Here is a 21,171-nt window from a genome sequence, read left to right on the forward strand (position 1 = left end):
CACGAGCTATAAGATAATTAGAGCCCAACCTCTAATTAGACAATTAGAGCCCAAGCTGGTGTGAGAGCAGACCATAATACAATTCCAAAAAGGCAGATTGGAAGAGGAGAATTATAGCCCAAATAAGAAAGTTATAAAGAGCTTATTCTTCCTAACAAAAAGTACAGTATTTCCTGTACTAAATCAAATTAGTAAAGGGATTTCCATCAGGGAGATGGTGCTGTTCTTTGCCCATATTATTCTAACAACAGTCAAATAATATGTTAACACAGAACCTTGTCTGAAGACTACCAAGAAAGAAAGAGAAGAGAAAGAAAAGAAAGAAAAGAAAGAAAGAGAGAAAGAAAGAGAGAAAGAGAGAAAGAAAGAAAGAAAGAAAGAAAGAAAGAAAGAAAGAAAGAAAGAAAGAAAGAAAGAAAGAAAGAAAGAAAGAAAGAAAGAAAGAAAAGAAAAAGAAAGTAAGTTGCCTGCAACAGGAGAGGGTCTTCAGTGGACAGTGTGTTGAAAACCTACTGCCTTTTAAAGTGTTTTGGATACTGGCATGTGTAGATGGTTGCTATATTTCCTATGAGAATAGAAACAGGTGTTGCTGCCAAAAGAATTAGAAAACTTTTTCCTAATGTGTCTTAAACCTGTTATACTTGCCTCCTCTTTACTGACCTGACACTGAGCGCCACAAAACCATTTCTACATAGCATTCCTCCTGCCTACAATTATATTTGTAGTTCTAGCTCTTCTTCACCTGTAATTAGAGAATTTAATAACTTTGAAGGAAGGCTTGAATATATTACTACCCACTTAAGGAATGCAATGCAGCAAAATTTATCATCACTGACTAATAAAAAACCTGTGGATCATCTGTGTGGAAAAGGCTGAGGGACTTGCTATTCACTAATCAGTTAATCTGGATGGAGATTAAGCTACAAGACTCAGATATCATGCCTCTACCATCATTTGTTCTGCAGGAGGAAATACTGGTTTCCTTCCCTCATGATTTCTACGAAGAAGGACTTTCAGCCTTCAAAACTAGAAATGTCCACCTATGACAAGGACTAAATTAAATACTGAGGAACAGACTGTAAAAAGGATTTAAGTGTTAGCATCTAAGTGACAACCCAGCTGTAGATGAGTGTAGATGATCAATGGCATACAGCTTGAAGAACTCCACAAACAAGTGCCATGCTGTTGTGGGTAATCCAAAATGTTATTATAGTCCATATCTCTCTGCACCAAAAACTGTTAGTGTCTCTTTAAGACCATGCAGCTGGAAAACAGAAACAGGGGGCAGGAGAGAAGAGGTGCAGCAAGCACTTTTAAAGTTGGGTCTCCCAGGCATCTCACTCTGTTGCGCAGCTGTGTCTGCTGAAAGTGGAGGCTCTGCTTCCTAGGGAGTTGCTTCAGGCAAGTGTAAGAATCTGTGTCTGGATGGGCTGTTCGGGTCCAATACGGCTAGCTATGGACCCCAGCCCACACGATCTTACATGGACAAAAGCAAAAGACGAGAAGCGCTCTTCTCCACGTGCAGACAAATGTCCTCAGTTTATTCCCAGGAGAACCAGCACAGGGAAAAACCCACATAGAAAAAAGAGGCCGGCCAGCTGCCTCTAGGGGGTCTTAAGAGCTCGGAAAGGGGGCTGGAGGAGAGGGACTACAGCCAATGGGATACAAGTGAGGAGAGGCGGGGGAAGAGACCACCACCAGGGGGGTACTGGGGAGAGGGGTGTGTGAGGGGAAAACCACGTGATAAGAGAGGGGAAGAACAAACCATGTGATATAACATAAACTATTCACTGCAATATAAAGACTACTCTGTGCAAATCTCCAATCACCCAGTGCAAAACAACAACTAAACAAAATATTTTGTGCAATACAACAGTCAAGTTTCTGGGCTTGCAACTGTAGCAACTCAGAAAAATTGCATGTTGTTAGAAATATGGTTAGTAATTCGTGGAAATAAATGATGTATAAAATATATATGTGTATGAAGCAGACTATTAGTACATGGTGGGAGGGGGGGAAAATCTTTTCCTGTGAAACTGCGGCAGATGGGCAAGGAGGCACCACGACATTTGCATTCGAAGGGAACTTCGGCTACACGGGAGATGGGCATTCACGAAGGCCTGTGTCCAGTGACACCCAGGAGATGATGGCCCGGATGAGATACACATTTGAGATAACCAGAGCCATCAGCACCTGCAGACTGAATGGCAGATTCCGGGAATCAGGGAGACATATTGATCAATTCCCAGACTGAGGCTTTGTGCAGCCTGGACTGAAGAAAAGACCAAACATGAATATGAAGACCTCGAAAGAAAGACAAAGGGACTCTGCCGCAGGCAAAATAAAACATATAAGAACCATGGCCTGGGAGCAGCTGGGGTGGACGAGGGGAATTTGGTGCAATAGAGGCCAAATTCATGTTCACCCATATCACCGACTGGGGATGGTACGCTGTCCATTCCCCATGGAGTTGAAACGTGGTAAATGACTCCACAACCAAAGGTTGTAAAGCAGGTACGTATTTTATTCAGTGCTGGACACAGGGGGAGAGCATCTTCCCAAATCCTGAGTACTTCAACATTCAGAATTCCTCTATTTATTCACAAAAATCATGCATATTCTATAATGCCTATACACATTCAATATCTATCCCTGCCTATTTCTCTGCATGGTATGGAAATTAGCTGCAGCTGCACAGTTTATCCTTTTTATTGAGTCTGTGGTCTTTAGGTGGGGCCAGAAAAGATGAAGGCTCAAAGTCTTCATCGCTGCTGAACTTTTGAACTCCAGTGTCTTCACATGCTCAGTTTCTCTTTACTTTGTATTTTCTAGCAAGCTCAGCAGTTCTTTATCAGGGGCCCCTTTTATCTGCGAGCTCAGCAGAATTTTAATATGTAACAGGTATCCTTCAGAGGTCCCCGATCACAGTCCCATATGAATATAATAATGAATACCATATATTCACATATATATTGCCTAAACTATCCTAAATTCCCTATTAACCCTTAAATCCCTTATTTCAGGGTGTCTCAAAATTTTTAGAGGATGCAGCCTTCCTTTTATGCCAATTTCCCAGCCACATTCCCCTCCCTCTTTTCCCATTGGCTGAGGTACTCGAGAGGTACAGACTAGCTGAAATGCCTAATAACCCCTTCTAATGTACACACACACACGCACCATTTTTCTTTTTCCTTCTGTCTCTGTTCTTTTTCTCTAAATACAGAGATGTAGCACAGTCTTGAGTGCTTAACAGTCTGTGTCAATTAGTGGAATGCCTATGGAATTTGTGGTTCTCCACATTACTTCTTTCATCTCTCCATATCTGGCCTTATCTACCATCAGGCCCACTGTTTGTAAAGACACCTCCTTCTCATTCCTTTCAATGAGATTTAGCAATTTTGTAGATTTTTTTTCCTTTCTTCAGAGGTGGGTTGTTTGTTGTTTTGGTGGGGCTTTGCCTATTGCTGTTTCACTTGCTGGTAAACTGTTACTTTTTTCACTTATATTTATTTGTATTCCTTCCTAATTGGTGAAATAGGAAAGGAATAAGTTGAAACTAAGGAGAGTTAGTGTCCACACTTTGTAGAGTGTCCATCTCTTTAAATTTTCTTAACCCAAGACACATACAAATGGCAAAGATGTTGGTAATTGCTATGTGACACTAAGTGGGGAAGATTATTATATAGTGTTTGGCTTTAGCCGTAATGTTTACTACACCTTTAGTTTAATGGGTGATATTATTAGACTGTTAAAAAAGAAATTAGGTATTCCTGAAAGACTCCTTAAAAAAAAAAGGGGGGGGGAGATCTATGTAAATAACTGGCAAAAATAAAAGTGTTATTTTATTTTAAAGCCTCAAAACTCTGAAAGAGGGATGGGACTTCTGTTTCACAAATGTATTAATAAAATAGTTACTATTTTTTAGCTTATCCATTTGTCTGCCCACAGTCTGGATGTGGCTTTCTCTGTATTGACCCTGAAATCTAACAATATCCAAGTATTAGTGGCATTTATTCCCCAGTACGGAAATTTTATTCTCTTTTACATTATTTGGCAGTCACTTGCAGGAAGAAACAATAACCTTTTAATCTGTGTACTTCAGCCCCAAACACTAGCTCCAGTGCACATGCAGTTTTGACACATGGAGTCAACGCTGGTATGTGGGTATCTCCTGCCATTAAGAGCTGGCATGCAGCAACAGCTTTGTCCTCTGGGTGACTGCCATGGGTCAATAAAGCCTTGCGGTACCTTAACTGAAAAAAGTTTGGCTTCAGGCAAAAAACAGTTGGTAAAGATTCTAATGGTAAAAAGTAACACATGGTGACTTTTTTCTTTTCTGTTTTGGATAGTTTAAGAGTTCTGTAGCTTTTCTTAACTCTGAGCACTCATTAAAGGAACATTTTAACACAGGATATGTCAAGTTAAAAGGCAGACAAATTATTAATATTTTCAGAGAATCTGAGTCTGTTAGCAAATCTCAGAAAGGATTGAGGATCTAATGCATGCTACTAAAGCTAGGGAGACACACCAATTACAGCAGGCTTTATATCAGCCCCTTACTGCACACCAAATATTTAAAATTAGATAGTTTCTCAAGAGGGCATCCCTCATATGTCATATGCTACAAAGAACAATTTTAACGGCACCATTCCCACATTTATCTGGAAGTAACTTGCACTTTGTGTTACTTCAAGCCTGACATACCAAAAGCAAAAATGGTTTGTCTAAGAAGATAAAGATCCCAAACCCAAAAACCTCAACATTTTTCTCTGCAGATGGTTGGAGCAAATGGTGTCTGCCAGCTTCTCAGTAACAGAAACCAGAGGTACAATGGCTATCCAGTCCCATAAGATTTTTCCTAATTTGTGCTGTAGAAATTACATTAAAATAAATTTCTGGAATTCTTTAGAAATTATGTAATTGCCGTCAAAATACAGATTATAACTATTTATTACTTCTTTCCTGCTAGTGCAAGTATTCTTGGGTGGCTGTGTGGATGCATAAAAAATAATAAAAAACAGTAGAAATAGCTATTTTCCTGAAATACTTTAGCAGCTGTTATAAACAATGGGTTTTGAACAAGATCACAGCAAGAACTGAAAGTGTCTTTCCAGGCCTTTCTAAGGCCTTAGGTCTTTTAGGAGAAGCTGAACCACTCTGGCAACAGCACATAGCAGATACAAGGGCATTTGCTTTGACTAGGAATCGCAATCGAAAATGGTTACTTGAAGCCCATTGTACAAAGCCAAGATAGTTCCTTAAAATATATGTAATAAACTTCTATCAAAAACTAGATATAAAAATAAAAGTTTATATTTTTATAGATTTTGGGGAACTGCTCTTTGGTCTTAGGAAGAACAATAATTTGTCTTATTTTTTCAGATGTGTGTAATAATCTGATATTTCTTTCATTGAAGAGTATACAGGGGAACACTGTAGAATGCCTTCTCACTTATGGGCAACATTTCACACTTTTCTAAACAAATTGAGTTTTATGACATCTTCAAACATTCAGTATTAATCAAATGAACAGTAGCTTTTTATAGCCACCAGTAAAATGAATTTGTTAAAATGTGGAAATTGAAGCACATGAAGGCAGTAATTTTTGAAATAGGTTGTTCAGCTGCAAAATACAATATATATTTTAAGGAAAGGAGAACAAATTTACAAGAACTTTGATTCAGCCTCAGCTGTTTATATTGGGCTGGAAATCCCTGTCTCTCTGTAATTGCTGTGTTTATAAAAATCCCAACCAGGCCCACCAGTCTTCCCTCAACCACCACCACTGATTTAGCTTTTTTGTGTAGCTTGCATTTTTATAACGAAAATAAACTGAATAGAATTTTCCTCTAGAAAGAGGATCCCTTTCAACAGCCAAACAAAAAATTATAATAAATTTAACTTACGTAGGAAAAATGCTCCAGTACAGCTACCCAGATTCAAGGGTTTTTTTATGATGTAGTCACAGCTGCAGAAGCTCCCTTCATCCTGGAAAGAGGCTCTGAACAAAATTAGTTTGATGATTTTGCTCTTGTTACCTCAGGAAAAAACACTTCAAAAAAAGAAGCTGAGTCATGGGAAAATACAGACAATCAAAACACAGGCATAAGAGAATCCAATAAAAATGTCGGACTAACATATACTTTATGAACTCAGGAAAAAAATTTTGCCTATACTGAGATGGTCTCTGTGTTAAAAAGCTGGATTACTTTAACTAAATGCAAGCACACACTTTATGCCAGAAATTGGATTGTATGAGGATCAACAAGTTCAAGTGCCAGGTCCACCACTTGGGTAACAACAACCCTATGCAGAATGTGAAGACAGTTGCTGGAAAAGCTGACCAGTGGGAAAGGCCCTGCAGGTGTTGCTCAACAGCAGCTGAACACAAGCCAGATTGTGCCCAGGTGGCCAAGAAGGTCAATGGCATTCTGGCCTGTACCAGAAATAATGTGGCCAGCAGCACTAGGGCAGTTATCATCCATCTGTACTCAGTACTCAGAGTACTCGCATCATGTGTCCAGTTCTGCGCTCCTCACTACAAAAAAAGACATCGAGGTGCTGGAGCATGTCTAGAGAAGGGCAACAAAACTGGTGAAGTGTGTGGAGCACAAGTCCTATGAAGAATGGCTGAAGGAGCTGGGGTATTTAGCCTGGAGAAGGTAAGCTCTGGGGCAGCTTACCACTGTCTACAACTACCAAAAGGAGGTTGTAGCCATGTAGGTGTTGGTCTCATCTCCCAGATAGCAAGTGACAGGATGAGAGGAAATGGCCTCAAGTTGCACTGGGGAGCTTTGGATTGGATATTAGCAAAAATCTCTTCACTGAATAGGCTGCCCAAGGAAGTGAGAGATCACCATCCCCAGAAGTGTTCAAAAGATGTGTGGATGTAGTACTTGGGGATGTAATTTAATGGTGAATATGGCAGTGATAGGTTAATAGTTGGATTCCATGATCTTAGAGGTCTTTGTCAACCTTAAAAACTTCATGATTCTATTATTCCATTTAAGTAGAAATAAATCTGGTATTTAAAACCATGACAATTAATGTGGAAAAAAAAAGACATGGCAAATAATGCCATCATAAATTATGGCACAGCATTTGTCATAATGACAGACATTTGAGCATTTAGAAATCAGGCAGAAGTATGAGACTTGTAATGCTACATAAAAGGACATACAAGAATGTGAGAGTAAGAAGCTTGTTTGGTTGGGGTTTTTTTTCAGATACTGTTTTCCTTCCTATTAACTGTATGGCTACTGCATACAGTGGGGGGAAAAACCCAAACAAAAACTCTCAGAGTTCCTTCCAGTATATGGACAGTTCATCAGAAAACAAACCTATCCATAGATGAAAGTCAACTGACAATCAAGGAATGCAATAGAGAATCACCAAATTATACTACCAGCATGTGAACTGCCTCCTGGTTTTGGGAGTGGGGTGGGGGGATTGTAATTTAGATGTTTTAAATGTTTAAAGAGTTCCTCTGCTGGCTTGGTCTTGCTAGCACAAATCAGTTTTTAGAAGAGGAGTTTTCTCCCAGGTTTTAACAGCTACTTCCTTCCATTGTCTAGGAAGTGATTTACTGAATTCTACAAATATAACAACTGCCAGCAATAGGAAGATGACATTCACACTCACTCTAACTCACTGCATAACAAAGATCTCTGATATAATTTAGCAGTGAGAAAATTGTGATTAACTATTTCACTGACAGGATTGCAATAGTATAGAACAAACATAGTACACAAAACTTTCTGCATGTACAGAAGCTGCAGGATGTTGGATGTTTGGTTGGTTGGTTGGGTTTTTTTTGGAGCTGGACTGTGGATCTTAAAAATAGTGACATGTTGGCCTAAAGCTGGAGAAGAACACCAGTAGAACATACTTCTTTCTACTTCAATGGGATTTTATCTTTGGCATTACAACAACAATCCTTCTATACCTTAATAATGAAATAAAACTATTTCCGATATTTTATTAATCTTTTGAAGCCTCTTTACAAAAGTGTCATCAACATGTGGTAACATTCATTTAGTCAAGTGTGTCTGGTTTGCAGTTAAAAAATGAGGGAAATGTCAAAAATTATGGTGCATTTCTGTGCTGAACTATTTAGGATCTTAATGGCTAAAATATCCAGACTGGCAATAAATTCATCCTTAACTTGAAGTTTTCCTTAATTCTTATTAAAATCAGTGGACTTCATAAGCATGTTTTAACTGGGCTAGAAAAGATAATGCGTTGAAGTCCTTTGAAAAACCAACACCCTACACATATATTGTACAGATGTTTTGAGTTTGAGGACGTAAAAAAACTACAGGGAGGGATTACTTTTCTGTACTTCAAGCCTACAGTGGTGGTGATCACAGGGAGCATTCCTGTCTGCGTGCAATGAGATTTCCATTCTACCAGTGCAACTGAACCAAATAAAAGTTCATTTGTCAACTGGTCTAGTTGTGACAAAGTGGTTTTGTGTAAAAGAAAAATCCAAGTGAATAAGGTCTCTGCAGCCTCCTCTCCCCTCTCTGTAAATATATTCATGCCTTGCAACTCACAGGCTATTGCAGAATGAAGGAAATAACTTTTTGTGGCCATGTCATATTAAAATATTAACAACTCTAGCAACATATACCATACTTGAGGGAGTTAATAATTCATTTCCCCTCTAGTGTGCCTATCTTCCATCTGCCTTCACTATTGTCCTGGTTTGGGACAAATTTGTGAGGAAACTTTTAAAGTGGTCTTTTCTAGAAACCAAATTCAAGCAGCTCCTCTCACAACTGGTTTGGGGAAAGATTTTTTTGGAGAAAAGTGGAAAAAACTGCCAAGTATTCATGAGCATTAAAAAAAAAAGAAGAATATTAAACAATAAAACCTCTCACTGTTCTGAAAATATGGCAAATTCAGAAAGTCCTTGTCATGGGGTGTAGTTCGGCTCACTCAGTCTCTTATCAGTCCCTCCTGAGTTGGAAAATGCTGCATCCTGGGCCCCAGTGGGTCACAGGCACAAACTCCTGGTGGTTTTTTGGGTTTTCAATCCAGAGCAGGGCCAATCAGTTCCAAGAAAAAGAAAAGCCACCATCTGGGGGACTTCTCTGCCTCAGCTAGCTAAAAACTAACTAAAAGCAAAGGAGAACTTTCTCCCGCTCCCTGTCCATGCTGAGGACAACACGCACTGAGAGAGAGCAAGGAATGCGCAGGAGCAAGGGCAGTTTATGAAAACAAACTTCATGCTTCTTCTCTCCTCAGATTCACTCTTGGAACCAGTCTTAAAGGTGCAAACTTAAAATCCAGCATAAACAGAACAGACAATTGGGGATACAAGCACCATAAAGTCCCCCTAGGACAATTACCTTCTGTGCTGTCCATCTGAAGCCAACTGTAATTTCAATCACGGAAACTTACAGATTTTCAAGCACTGAGTCTTTAACCTGAAGGACTTGGTGAATTTGCAAGTAAGGGGAAATGTTCAAAGACTCAGAATGGAAGCTCGCTCACAGAAACTGTACTGAAGACACAATATATGATACATATAGAGTAAGTTTAAAACCTCTTGCCTATCTCCCAGAGACAGAAAGACTATAAGGCAGACAGAAAAGAGTACTCTTCTCTGAGAAACCAAAACCAATACAAAATTGCCTTTAACAGCATCAGTTGCAGATACAGGAGACTTTGAATTATTTCTGGAAAGACTTGGAGCCATCATGGCATGGAATCTCTATGGTGGAGATTTAATGAATCACAATGGTCTTCCTTATCTCTGCTTTCTTAAACATTTTTCCCAAGTATAATTGGAAAAAAAGGTATCTGCAGAGTAGAATGAAGCAAAGAACATGCTGCACATGCTGCAGGTCTCCTACTTCTACACTACGGAATGCATCCCTCCTGTCCAAAATGCTCTTGAATGTCTGACTCCACAAATCCAAATGATCTCTGGGAGAGATGAGCTTTGCAGGGATCACAGAATCACAGAATGGGTAAGGTTGTAAGAGACCACAGTGGGACACCTAGCTCAATCTCTCTGCTCACACAGGGTTCCCTACAGCATATTTATCAGGAACATGTCCTGATGGCTTTTGAATATCCCCAGGGAAGTAGTCTCCACAACCTCTCTGGACAACCTATTCCAGTGCTCAAAAGAAGTTCCTTTCCATGTTGAGGTGAAACTTCCTGTGTTCCAATTTCTGGCCATTTCTTCTCATCCTGTTGTTCATGAGCAAGAAGAGCCTTGGTCCTACCTCTTGATGTCCTCCCTTCAAATACTTCAGACATTGATAAAATCCCTTTTCAGTCTGCTCTCCTCCAGGCTAAACAGTCCCAGCTCCCTCAGGCTCTCCTCATGAATGAGGTGCTGCAGTAATCTTCTCATCTTCATTGCCTTCCTCTGGACTTGCTCCAGGAACTCCTTGTCTCCTTTGTACTGAGCTCAGGACAGGTCACAGCACTGCAGATGCAGACTCACCAGGGCTGAGTAGAGCAGCAGGATCACTTCTTATGACCTCCTGGCCCCATTCCCTAATGCACCCCCAAGATATCAGTGGCTCTCTGCCACAAGGACATGCTTTGGCAGCCTATTGCACACCATGACCCACTTCTCCAGAGCTGCTTCAGAGCAAGTCAGCCCCCAGCCAGTACTGGTACATGCAGTTCTTTTTCCCCAGGTGCAGGACCCTCCTCTTGACTTTGATGAATTTCAGAAGGTTCTTCTCTGAACAAGTCTCCAACTTGCTGAGATTCTTCTAATGGCAGCACAACATTCTGTGGTATTGGCCACTTCTGAATCCAATACTTACACCTGGGGGACACCACAGCCCTCCAGCTAGACCCTGTACCACTGATCAGAACCCTCTGAGACCTGCCATACAGCCTGTTCTCAATCTACCTCACCATCTGCTCATCCAGCTCACACTTCCTGAGCTTGCCTATCAGAATGCCAAGGCAGACAGTGTCAAAAGCCTGGCTGAAGCCCAAGAAGACCACATTCACTGTTCTCCCTTCATTTGTCCAGCCAGTTATCCCATTGTAGAAGGCAATCATCTCCAATTTGGCTTCTTCCATAGCTATGATATGACAGTAAACCATTAAAGTTCATAAAATATAAATCTGTTAAATGTTAAAAAACCCTAACTAATTAGCCGATGATCTGATATGAAAAGTCAGAAAGTCCAACAGTCCTTTAGTGAACTGCAATAAATTGTGCTTCAGATTGTCATGAATAGTACATCACAAAGTGGAAGATTAATTATTATGTAAGTAAGAGTTGAACACATGCATCATATCAGTCTAAACAAAGAGGAACCAAACATTTATGGCACTAGCCCACACACACTAACATAGTTTGTTTCCCTGGCATAAAGGTGTCCCTGCATAAATAAGAAGGCTAGAATTTAAGCTTCTATCAGACAAGCCAAGTGCACTGGAAATCCTTCATGCATTTATTTATCACAGTAGGTGGAAATATGACAACTGATGAGGCAATGTGCAGGGCAGGGGAGAGCAGGGAAGAAGAAAGAGGGAATGGGTAAAAAGGTCTATAAACAATCAGTCAACACACTCACTGCAAGTCTACTCTACCTTCTCATTGCCACTGCTCTCTTGAGCATTTGCATCTCCATGGACAAAAGATTCATTGCTCCCGTAATGTCAGTGCCCCTTGAAAAAAACCCAAACCATCAAAAACCCAGCACTTCTGACCATGACAAGCTACTTTCTGGAAGAAACTCCCAGTCTCACTTGGCAGCACAGACTCAATTACTAAAACAATCAAAAGCTGTATGGAACATGCCAGGGTAACAAATAAATCACACATGGAATAAGGAGGAAAAGAGCTCAGAAAATAACCAGGAGGTAGAAGCAGGGGCAGTACTCCTATGAGTGAAATTCAGTCATCCTCTTGGCTGCTTGGCATGAGAGCCTACACACAATCTTACCATGTCTGACACCATGACGACAAAGGTTGTACAAAAATGTTTTCTAGCTGGAAAGGGAAAAGATGTGATCCACAGATAACTGGCTCTTTATTTCACACCAATTGCTGTGCTCACACGTGTCCTCATATGATATTCATTCTGTACATAGTGATTTTCACTGCCCACATTAACAAAGTAATCCAGACTGTTTTGCTCATCCTCCCAGGCCAAGAGTTAAACAAAGAGTAAGCACGAGTCAAAACACTCCTGCTAGAACAGAATTCAAGTCCATACGACTTCAGGAGGGCTGTGCATACTTGTCCAGGCAAATACCAATCAGGCAACCCTCCAGAAGGTTCTCCTGTTTCATGGAGGTATGACAGCTTGCTCAGAGATCCCTTAACTAGGATTGCATTTCTCAATACTGAATACACACAACAGCAGCTCCAGAGGTGAATTCTACCTTTAGTTTTTTGAGAAGACTGAAGTATTTAATTCAGTGTGCTTTTGGGATGTTTTGAGCTGTGGCTAAGACAAATTTCAGTTTTGCTCCTCCTAAGAGTAAGATATACCAACGCTCCCCAGCATTGTGTCTTTCATAGCATATAACTATTCACAAACATGGCTGTCTGGATGAGGAGGTATTTTGAACGCTTTCATAAATATTGAAATAATGTCCATCTGATGGATGCGTCTAACAGTGTCTCACATCAAAATACTCCAGCAACTCCGGAAAGATTTCAGACTTCATGAAAGAGGCCTCAGGTTGGAAAATGACCAAGATTCCAAAACACTCAGGCAATTGCTGGAATAAAATACTGAAGTGAGACCTCCTCATGGAGCAAGATGAAATGGACAATTCTCTTACGTACAATATCTGTGGGGAAAAAAAATTAAAACACAAATTCACCTTAAAGCAGGAAAAATACTTTAAAATTGTATCTTTTAAAGATGTCACCATAAAAACAATGCTTCCACCACTTCTGACAGAAGGGTAACTAGACAATTTAAATCCTTGAGGGTCTGTGAGGCATTAATAGTTTATGAAAGATGACACCAAAAAGTAAATATATAGTATATAGGTTTATAATGCTACACCAATTATTTAAATCTTCATTGGGAAATTCTCAGTATCTGCACTAAACCATAACAAACAGATGTTCTCAGGAAAAGCACAGTTATAAAAATAGGATATAAACCCCTGCAGAGACTTCTGCTAGAAAGGAAGTATTGTTTTCTATGGCTAGAAACACTAGCTGTATAAAAAGCATTTTAGTATTTGAATCAGTGTAAGAAAACATCCAAAGGGAAAAACAACCCAATCAAAAAAACATGCCAGTAAATTTCAATTTCTCTGCTAGAAGCTAGAGGCTTTAAGACTTTCAAAAAATAGTATCTCAAAATAATAATAAACATTAATAACAACTTTAAAACAAAGACAACAAGACAACACACAAGATTAGTGAATCTGAGTATTCAGCTTGAGACTTTTAAAACAGCCTGACTTATTTTTTCTTTCCCAAATGCCTAGGACCTGAATCTAACTGCCTAAAAATATAAATATTAGAAGTCCTCAGGTACAGTAAAAATAGTTGACTTTCAGACAGACAAAACAGAAGAGATGATATTCTGCTGAAACTAAGTATGGCAAACGACCCTACTTAACTGGAGTTCACAAGCAGAGCTGTTGAACTTACTGCACAATGCTTTTGTAGGATTGACCTGCTGTCCAGCAAGCAGCTGCTGCAGCTTCTTGATGTCTATGCATGCTTCAGCCATACTTTCCAGATCTCTGCCCTGAGCAGAACTTTGACATCCATCCTCTGATGCTAAAAGAGTAAGAACACAACACTTAGTCCAAACATAAAAAGCAGTTTCAACACCCACAGGGACATAACTGAAAACTGCTGAAGTGTTGGAACTCAACTGGCTTGTTTTTTCAGAACAGTGCAAGGACAAGAAATCCCAGTTTTCCTACCAAATTGTCAAGAATAGGAATTTGATAGGAATCTCTTTGACAAAGAGATTCCCCACCACCACCCCAAACATGAAACAGACACTCCACTGGCCACTCCACTTTTTCTTTTAAGATTTCATTCGAAGACTTCAAAGTACTTGATGCTATTTTCTAAATAATAAGAGCTAAAAAGTACTGTTATAAGCAACACACTTAAGTAATGAGATCAGACAGACACAAGAGGTAACAGGGAAACTTACCCCAGGGAGGATTTCCCAGGTCTTTAAAATGTGTTGTTACTGATACTAAGTCAGTTTCTATTTTCAAGTTCATTTCACCACTCAAGTTTGCTTCAATCACCTGCAATCAATCTCAATTTTAGGCAACCCACTTTCACACTGCAGAATTACAGAAGAATATAGTTTGGTTTTGTTCAAATACAAGCTTCCAGGAGTACTTCAGTACAAGTCAACCATACTTTCTGAAAATGGTTGAACATTTGAATGTTCAGCTATAAAATGCATTTCCCATCATTCCCATGTGAAGTACTCTAGACCAAACTTTCAGAAGTTATGAAAAGAAAGAAATTTAATTGTTCTCCAGTACTTTTAGAACAAGTATTAGCTTTGCGAAGTTCATGAGGAAAAGACTTCAGAAATAAGAGACTGAAGCTGAAGAAACGCAAAGATTCCTCAATTTCCATTCAGTTATTCAACAAATAGAAAGGCACCTACACAGTCTATATGACACACTGTCGTAGTTTGACCCGGAAGTGAGGTTTTAGGAAGTTATGGTCAAACCAATCACTGGCCAGATTTCAAATTGGCACCTGGTGTGGCCACTGGGGACTTGAATACGCCTCTGAGAACACACAGGGGTTAAAAGCAGAGCACTCCCAGAGAGACTTCCTCTTTGGAGTCCGGCAGGTGAGCGGATCGGACCTCTCCCCTGCCCAGCTGCATCTGGGTGGGGGAGGGGGAGGCCATGCAGCCTGAGAGAGAGAGAGAGAAGCCGGAGCCTGCAAGATGCAGGAGTGGAGGAGTCCTAGGATGGTTTGGGCAGCCCCCCCGGAGAGAAGAAATGAGATGCACCAGGAGCTGACAGTGCTGCTTTCAATAATTTAAACTAGACAACAGCTGGATCAGATCAGTAACTCCAAGAAGGACTTTGAACTGACAGAAATCCTGGAAAAGTGCTAAAAGCTTTCAAATTCCATCCTGTAAACTGGAAGAAGGAATTTGAAGGAGACTATATATGGTCTTACACTAATCCGAAGTAGATCAGAGGATTCCGAAAGCACAACTAGGCACCTTGTTTCTGTGATTAGATGAATTTTCAGTAATTAAAAAAAAAGACTTGTACTACAAGCAGAATTTTGTATAGAATGGCTCCAAACAATGGACAATGGGCAAGTACTATCAGAAATTGCTTTTAAGTCCATTTTGCAGCACTGATCTTGACCAGTTTTATTACCAGGATGCATCTTACAAAAATAATTCATTGTGACAATTGATGTTTTTGTTTTCTAACAACATGAAAGCAAGACACTTAGTATAAGTTCAATCCCATCATACAACTATCCTCTGTGAGAAAAGAGCCTCAGCTCCAGAAACAAAAGCACTGCACTCAATTTTGCATAAGCATATCCACCAAGGACATGGGAGAGGGAAAGAAAATAAAAACAAAGCCCCCAAAAAAATCTCACAAAAGAAAAGTTTGATGTGTATTTGCAGGATGGTTGCCATTTGCAAAACTGCCAGTAACCCAGGGTAATCTCTCAACACTTCCAAGTTCTGAAAAACTGAGACTGTTCCAATTTCAGGATTCTCAGTTAACAGAAAATTTCCTATTTATCAAAACTGGTACGAACAGCATCAAACCCAAACTATTTCAAAGCTCTACACTTACTTACTAACTTTCATGTCAGTCAATTATGGTGACTGTGAGCACAAACAATTAAATAAAAAACCAAAGCCCTTTTCTGTCCAACCGCAGAAGGCTTCTTTCAGTTAAAAGGCCCACCGGCACTCTAGAAATCCAGGGTAGACTGCAAATCCAACATGTCAGTCTAAAGCACAGTATGACATCCAGGGGCTATTAGCAGCATTTCCTTTAAATCCTATATCAAGTTTACCTAAAGTTCATTCACAGACACCTAACACAACACTCACTTAATTGGCATTTCCTTAACGAAATAGCCTGGAAAGTCTACAGCTAACTTCCTGAAGGACTGTCATGCCTTACCAGCTACAAAGAGTATCTTGTAGCAACACAATGCCATGTTCTTTCAGAGATTTAGTACAAAGGGCATCATTTTCTGAGAAGCCCAGGAAAAGCTCTTCAGTGTAAATCCTAAAATAAATCCCATCATTCTATTCAGGCTTTACACAGGCTTCAGGTGCCTTGATTTCAATGTCTAAGTCATCTCAAATAAGATAATGTAGCAGCACCAGTTTAGGCAACCTGTTATGTCCCTCATGAAATAACATCTGTAGCATACTTGCTTTAAGTGCCTTAACTTACAATGAAATTGCTGAGATTCTTCATCCTTTCCACAACACTCTTCATTGTTTTCAGCACTGGTAGGTAAATACTGACCTAGGAATACATAAGAACTGCATTTGCACAAGTATTTCAGATGTGATTGGGACACATTTATTTCTACTTTCAATTCTATCATAGTTTGGACAGTGTTATCTACAGCTTTCAGAGTGCACAATATCTATCTGAAATCAGCAAATGTCTCAGGAACATAAGAAGTCTTTCCCATTATACCAACAGGCCATCATTCTAGCAATTGTTCCAGACTTAACATATAAGTCTGTGTTCAAAATAGAGGCATGTTTTTGCAGATCAGATTCTCACACGAGCATCTGTGTTACTAAATAGTCAATTACTATAGACAAAAAGAAAAGAACAATATTCCTATAATACTGCAGCAGTGTAAATCTGAAATAAAAGAACAAAATACTGAAAGTTTCTTCTTGTATGTCTTCAGAATCTAAATACTCATAGCTACAGAGGTAACAGACATCCATAACCTCAAATAGGAGCACACTTGTACAAGGACCTTTCCTTAAAACTCTGCTAAAAGTCAAAATCAGGAGGAAACACATATATCTTTAACTCTGCCAGATAGGCCATAGATTTCAGAAAGAACAGATTATTCGGACCATTTGGCACCTGAACAGCTGAAACAGCCTAAAGTTGTGTGGTTTAGACATGCTCCAGACTAAAGCCATGCAAGTCCTTCTTTCCTCCCTCCCTCTGCCATGAACATCACATAAGCAATTGGCAATCACCCACTCTGTTTCCATAAGTTCTTGGCTCTCTTGTCAGGATAGAAGCCATGTTCCATACCCCTCCAAAACTGTAGCCTCCAGTCTTTCCTCTTTCAACTCCTTTCCCAATCCCACCATAGTATACTCTATAGCAATACCATTCCACTTGCAAACTCCCCTTTCAGAAGGGAATATAAAAGCAGAGGCTTACATCAAAGTCTGGCACACTGGGCTCTCTGAAGTCATTCCACATTCTTCTGGGAATAACTCCCACAGGAATGTCATGTGTCACAATCCTGCTGCTGCTTGATAAGGATGGCTTGAGGGAAAAAGAGGATGCTTTTGCAGTTAAACACAAGATTGGAATTCTAAATTCAAATTTTTCAGACCCACTCTGGGAAATGCTATAACTACGTGCCCGACACTCAGTTCCAGTTTTCCCTCAGTTCCTATCAATATGCTTTTAAGTGGGCTTCCCTTTCAAATGAGGAAGAGTTTGTGATGCATCAGTCATTAGTATACCTACAAGCTATCTTTAGAACTGAAGAGGTGAATCAGTGGAGTTAACAGCAACAAAAGAATCAGAAGTCAGCAATATCAGGAAAACCAAAGGCAAAACACAAACACTGAAACCTTCACCTAATGGCTTCAATGAAAAGGCAATAATCCGCAGAAGATATAGAGATGAAGGAATGGAGAAAAGTAGACATTAGAAAAACTTGTTTCAATATCATAGCTTTCTTCCTCTACCTCCTCCTTTCCTTTTGGAAAATACAAAGCTGGTTCTGTACGCTATCACCCATGATGGCAGGAAAGGCTAGTGAAATGGAAAATGGCACAATGTTTCTTTAGTTTTCTAGAATTATACCATATATTACCTTCTGATCTTAGCAAACGCACTACATTTTAGAAAACTTTTTCTTAATAATGAACATGAAAGCATGGTTGCACTTACTAGCTCCACAGCAACTCTGAGACAGGGACAGTGTTTATTAGTCAACTTGATCTTCACTGCCTTAGCACTCTGGGCAGTTTTTAATGCTCTCCACAGGTTCTCAGGCACAAACTCGAAATAGATTTCATTGTGCTCTGCAGCTACTCCTTCCATCTGAAATTCATCAAAGAAGTTCCCCTACAATTTTTGAAAGTCAGGAAATAAAGCAAACAAGAGACACAAGTTTTATTTATCAGACCTTAAGCTTAGAATTGCATTTGTACACCAGAAACTCCCCTCTGCCTCAAATCACCTGAGGAATCACAACCATGAAAACTCATTGCTTCAGGCTAAACCATATAATGTACTCCCCTAACACCTAATCAGTCCATTAGACAGTGAGTTATGCTTTCCTGTTTCCAGTTTTGGGCAGGCCCATGTGGGCCAGCACACACTGAAGCTTTACACTGAAGTGACAATCAAGGAAAAGGGAGTATCCAACCTGAAACACCTGTGTAACCAGACAGACTTTGAGAGACCTGGCACATCGAAGGTGAGGGCTACAAGAAATGCCTCGTACATCAAACCCAGTTGCATGCTCTGGTTTTCAAAATGTGGTGACTGAACTTTCCTGGGCTCACCTGGCTCAGCTCACACCACATACTGGCGCCTCCATTTGCTACTTTATCGGAGAGGATGAAATACAGCTTGCAGACGGTAAGGCGCAGGATGCAGGTCTTGGCTAACTTGGCGATTGTGTTAATTATACCTGTCGGAGGGAGGGAGGGAGGAGGACGTTACAGCGGTGATCACTCCATGCACCCCAGTCTCTGCGGGACAGAAAAACCTTCAGCCTTTACAAACGCAGGTCGTGCTGCTTCGCAAACTCCTAAACACCTCGGGGCGAAGGAAAGCGCCTCATGCCACGTCCTCCCAGGAAAGCACTGTGGTCCTCACCTCCCTTCCTCTTTTCTTTGCCCGAGAAAGCCGGCCCCAGCCGCTGAGAGAGGCACTGCCGCCCTTGAGCCTGCCCCGACATACTCACGGCTGAAGTGATTCAGGCAGGCGAGATCCACAATCTTAGCCCGAAATCGCATGGCAGCGCCGGCCCTCCCAGCCCCTTGCCCGCTGCCACGGAAGGCGGTCAGGGAGGGAGGGGCCTCACACCCAAACCGCTCTGCGCCGTCCCCGGATGCGCTTCGGGGTTGGGCAGGGTCTGGCAGAGACGTTCCGGGTTTCCTTCCGCTGCGGTGGAGGTCATCGCAATCCGGGCTGAAAAGCTTAGCTCGAAAATGCTTTGGCATCCCCGGAACATACGTGAAAATTCGTCTGTATGGATCGCAGTCCCGATGTCTCGAGAAATTTCTTTTTCACATCCAAGGGGGCTCTTGCAGGAGACACTATCAGCCCCTGGCAGGGGCCAAGCTCCGACGCTGCCCCACAGGGCGCGGTGGTGGGGAAGGAAAGCAACAGTCGTGTTACAAGGTGGCGCGAACATCTTAATGAGGGGCCTTTCCACTGCCCCATTGTTACCAGGCCAGCCAGAAAGGGCTGGGCAACCCAAAGTGTTTTGAGAAAGATACTCTCTGTCAGACCGGGCACCTCATGTAGCCAGCTCCCAGCTTAATGCATGGTGCACAGGGGTTTATGCAAAGGTTGGAATACGTCAAGAAAATAGAAAGTGAAGGAAAACTTTGTTTTACCTAGTCAATGTGCAGCATGCCTGTTTCCTATAGACGATGTCCTTTACCTTAATGGTTTTGGTTCCTTGCAGTCCTTCAAAACTACAGCATTTGCAGAGACAAATCCTGACAGACCAAAAAAGAACAACACTAGTTTTCTAGTGTTGTTCTTTTTTGGTCTGTCAGGACTGTCTGGTCTTCTTTTTTCACGTTACGAGTTCCCCAGATCAGCTAAATTGTCTTGCTAACATTTAATTTTGAAAAATTCTTGGGATACTGCTCACGTGCCTTGATGCTCTCTTTCAATTGTCATTATGAAGAAAATGAAAAGAGATAACCTTGGGTCTGCATAGTGACAGATACAGCAATAGTTTCTGGAGAGGTTATTCTCTGCTTGTATTGCTCTTAGGCCTCGTAAATTTTGTAGAAATAAGCTGAAGATTTTCCTAGAGAAACCAGTGCAGCAGGGTGTCACAAATTCTCGTCTAGGATCCTGCCAACTATGCCAATTTGTCACAAATTTGGTTTAGGGTCACTCAGAGAATCATCAGGCAAGGTATTAGCAAAAGTGGGGTTAATATACATTTATAAAAGTGTGACATAAAGTTCAATGACAAGATTCGCTCCATCATGAATGAAACATACAAAGAAAAATCTAATTAGAATAATTAGAGAAAAAAGAGTAAACAAGACTCTCCTGTTGAATCACAAATTCAGAGCATATCCTCTTGCTTTCTAAACTCCTCATAGAGCTTAGGTGCAGCTTGGTCCAGTCTTAGTTCAGACTTGGACAGTAGTTTATACCTAACAGAATTATCTCCAACTTTTTCCTTAAATACTTGTCCATTATCCTTTTGTTTTGTGAAACATGGGTGCAGAAGATAAAGCCCTGATCGTGTGAAATCTCACACATTAAACTTTGCAGTTTAACACATCTTCCATCTTTCACAGACATAATTGCAGACTGCTTTTAGTGAAATGATTGCTACATGAAGGTTAAGCAGGAATTTGCAGAAGGAAGGTTGATCTAATCCCTTTCAAGTTGTGGCATCCTGATACATGTGCATTGCATAAGGTTTAAGAGATCCACATCATTTGCCTTTTCTGTCTTTGACTATGGTTTCCTGGTTTGACCCTGGCCAAACACCGGGCACCCACAAAAGTCCCTCACTGACCCTCCCCTGCCACAGCTAGGCAGAGGAGAGAAAAAATTAACAAAGGGTTCATGAGTTGAGATAAGGACTGGGAGAAGACACTCCAAGGGCACAACAGGCTCAACTTGGAGATACAAAGTAGATTTATTACTAATAAAATCAGAGAAGGATAATGAGAAGTACAATAAGCTCTTAAAAACGTCTTCCCTCAAACCATCTTTCCTTCTCAGTGCAGGGATACAGGGAACGGGGGG

The 21,171-nt window shown here is 40.7% G+C and overlaps 1 protein-coding gene across 3 annotated transcripts; it reads right to left on the reverse strand.

Moving 5' to 3' along the window:
• Window positions 1-11,993: 11,993 nt before the first annotated feature.
• Window positions 11,994-19,258, reverse strand: HUS1 (HUS1 checkpoint clamp component). Of its 3 annotated transcripts, none has more exons than XM_041471205.1 (8): window positions 19,123-19,258; window positions 18,723-18,850; window positions 18,103-18,279; window positions 17,359-17,466; window positions 16,390-16,464; window positions 14,127-14,226; window positions 13,607-13,738; window positions 11,994-12,786 (listed from the first exon to the last, which is right to left on the reverse strand). In XM_041471205.1, the coding sequence occupies exons 2-8, from the start codon at window positions 18,741-18,743 to the stop codon at window positions 12,704-12,706; spliced, it is 696 nt and encodes a 231-aa protein (XP_041327139.1). In that variant the 5' UTR covers window positions 18,744-18,850; window positions 19,123-19,258; the 3' UTR covers window positions 11,994-12,703. The 3 variants fall into 3 exon arrangements, with proteins under 3 accessions (XP_041327139.1, XP_041327138.1, XP_041327137.1); XM_041471204.1 differs by having other exon boundaries at window positions 18,103-18,255; window positions 19,127-19,257; XM_041471203.1 differs by having other exon boundaries at window positions 19,127-19,257.
• Between the last annotated feature and the right edge of the window lie 1,913 nt (window positions 19,259-21,171).

The sequence above is a fragment of the Pyrgilauda ruficollis genome, unplaced genomic scaffold (genome assembly GCF_017590135.1).
Source record: "Pyrgilauda ruficollis isolate IOZ18807 unplaced genomic scaffold, ASM1759013v1 scaffold259, whole genome shotgun sequence".
Classification (NCBI taxonomy): domain Eukaryota; kingdom Metazoa; phylum Chordata; class Aves; order Passeriformes; family Passeridae; genus Pyrgilauda; species Pyrgilauda ruficollis.

What these genes read in the sequence shown, in the direction of transcription:
- HUS1 (XM_041471203.1), bottom strand. Translation starts at nt 19,178, where the DNA reads ATGCGATTTCGGGCTAAGATTGTGGATCTCGCCTGCCTGAATCACTTC. An exon ending in TGTGGTGTGAGCTGAGCCAG is followed by an intron (nt 18,280 to 18,722) that starts GTGAGCCCAGGA and finishes CAAAAATTGTAG; the next exon opens with GGGAACTTCTTTGATGAATT. An exon ending in CCAGTGTGCCAGACTTTGAT is followed by an intron (nt 16,465 to 17,358) that starts GTAAGCCTCTGC and finishes ATGTATTCCTAG; the next exon opens with GTCAGTATTTACCTACCAGT.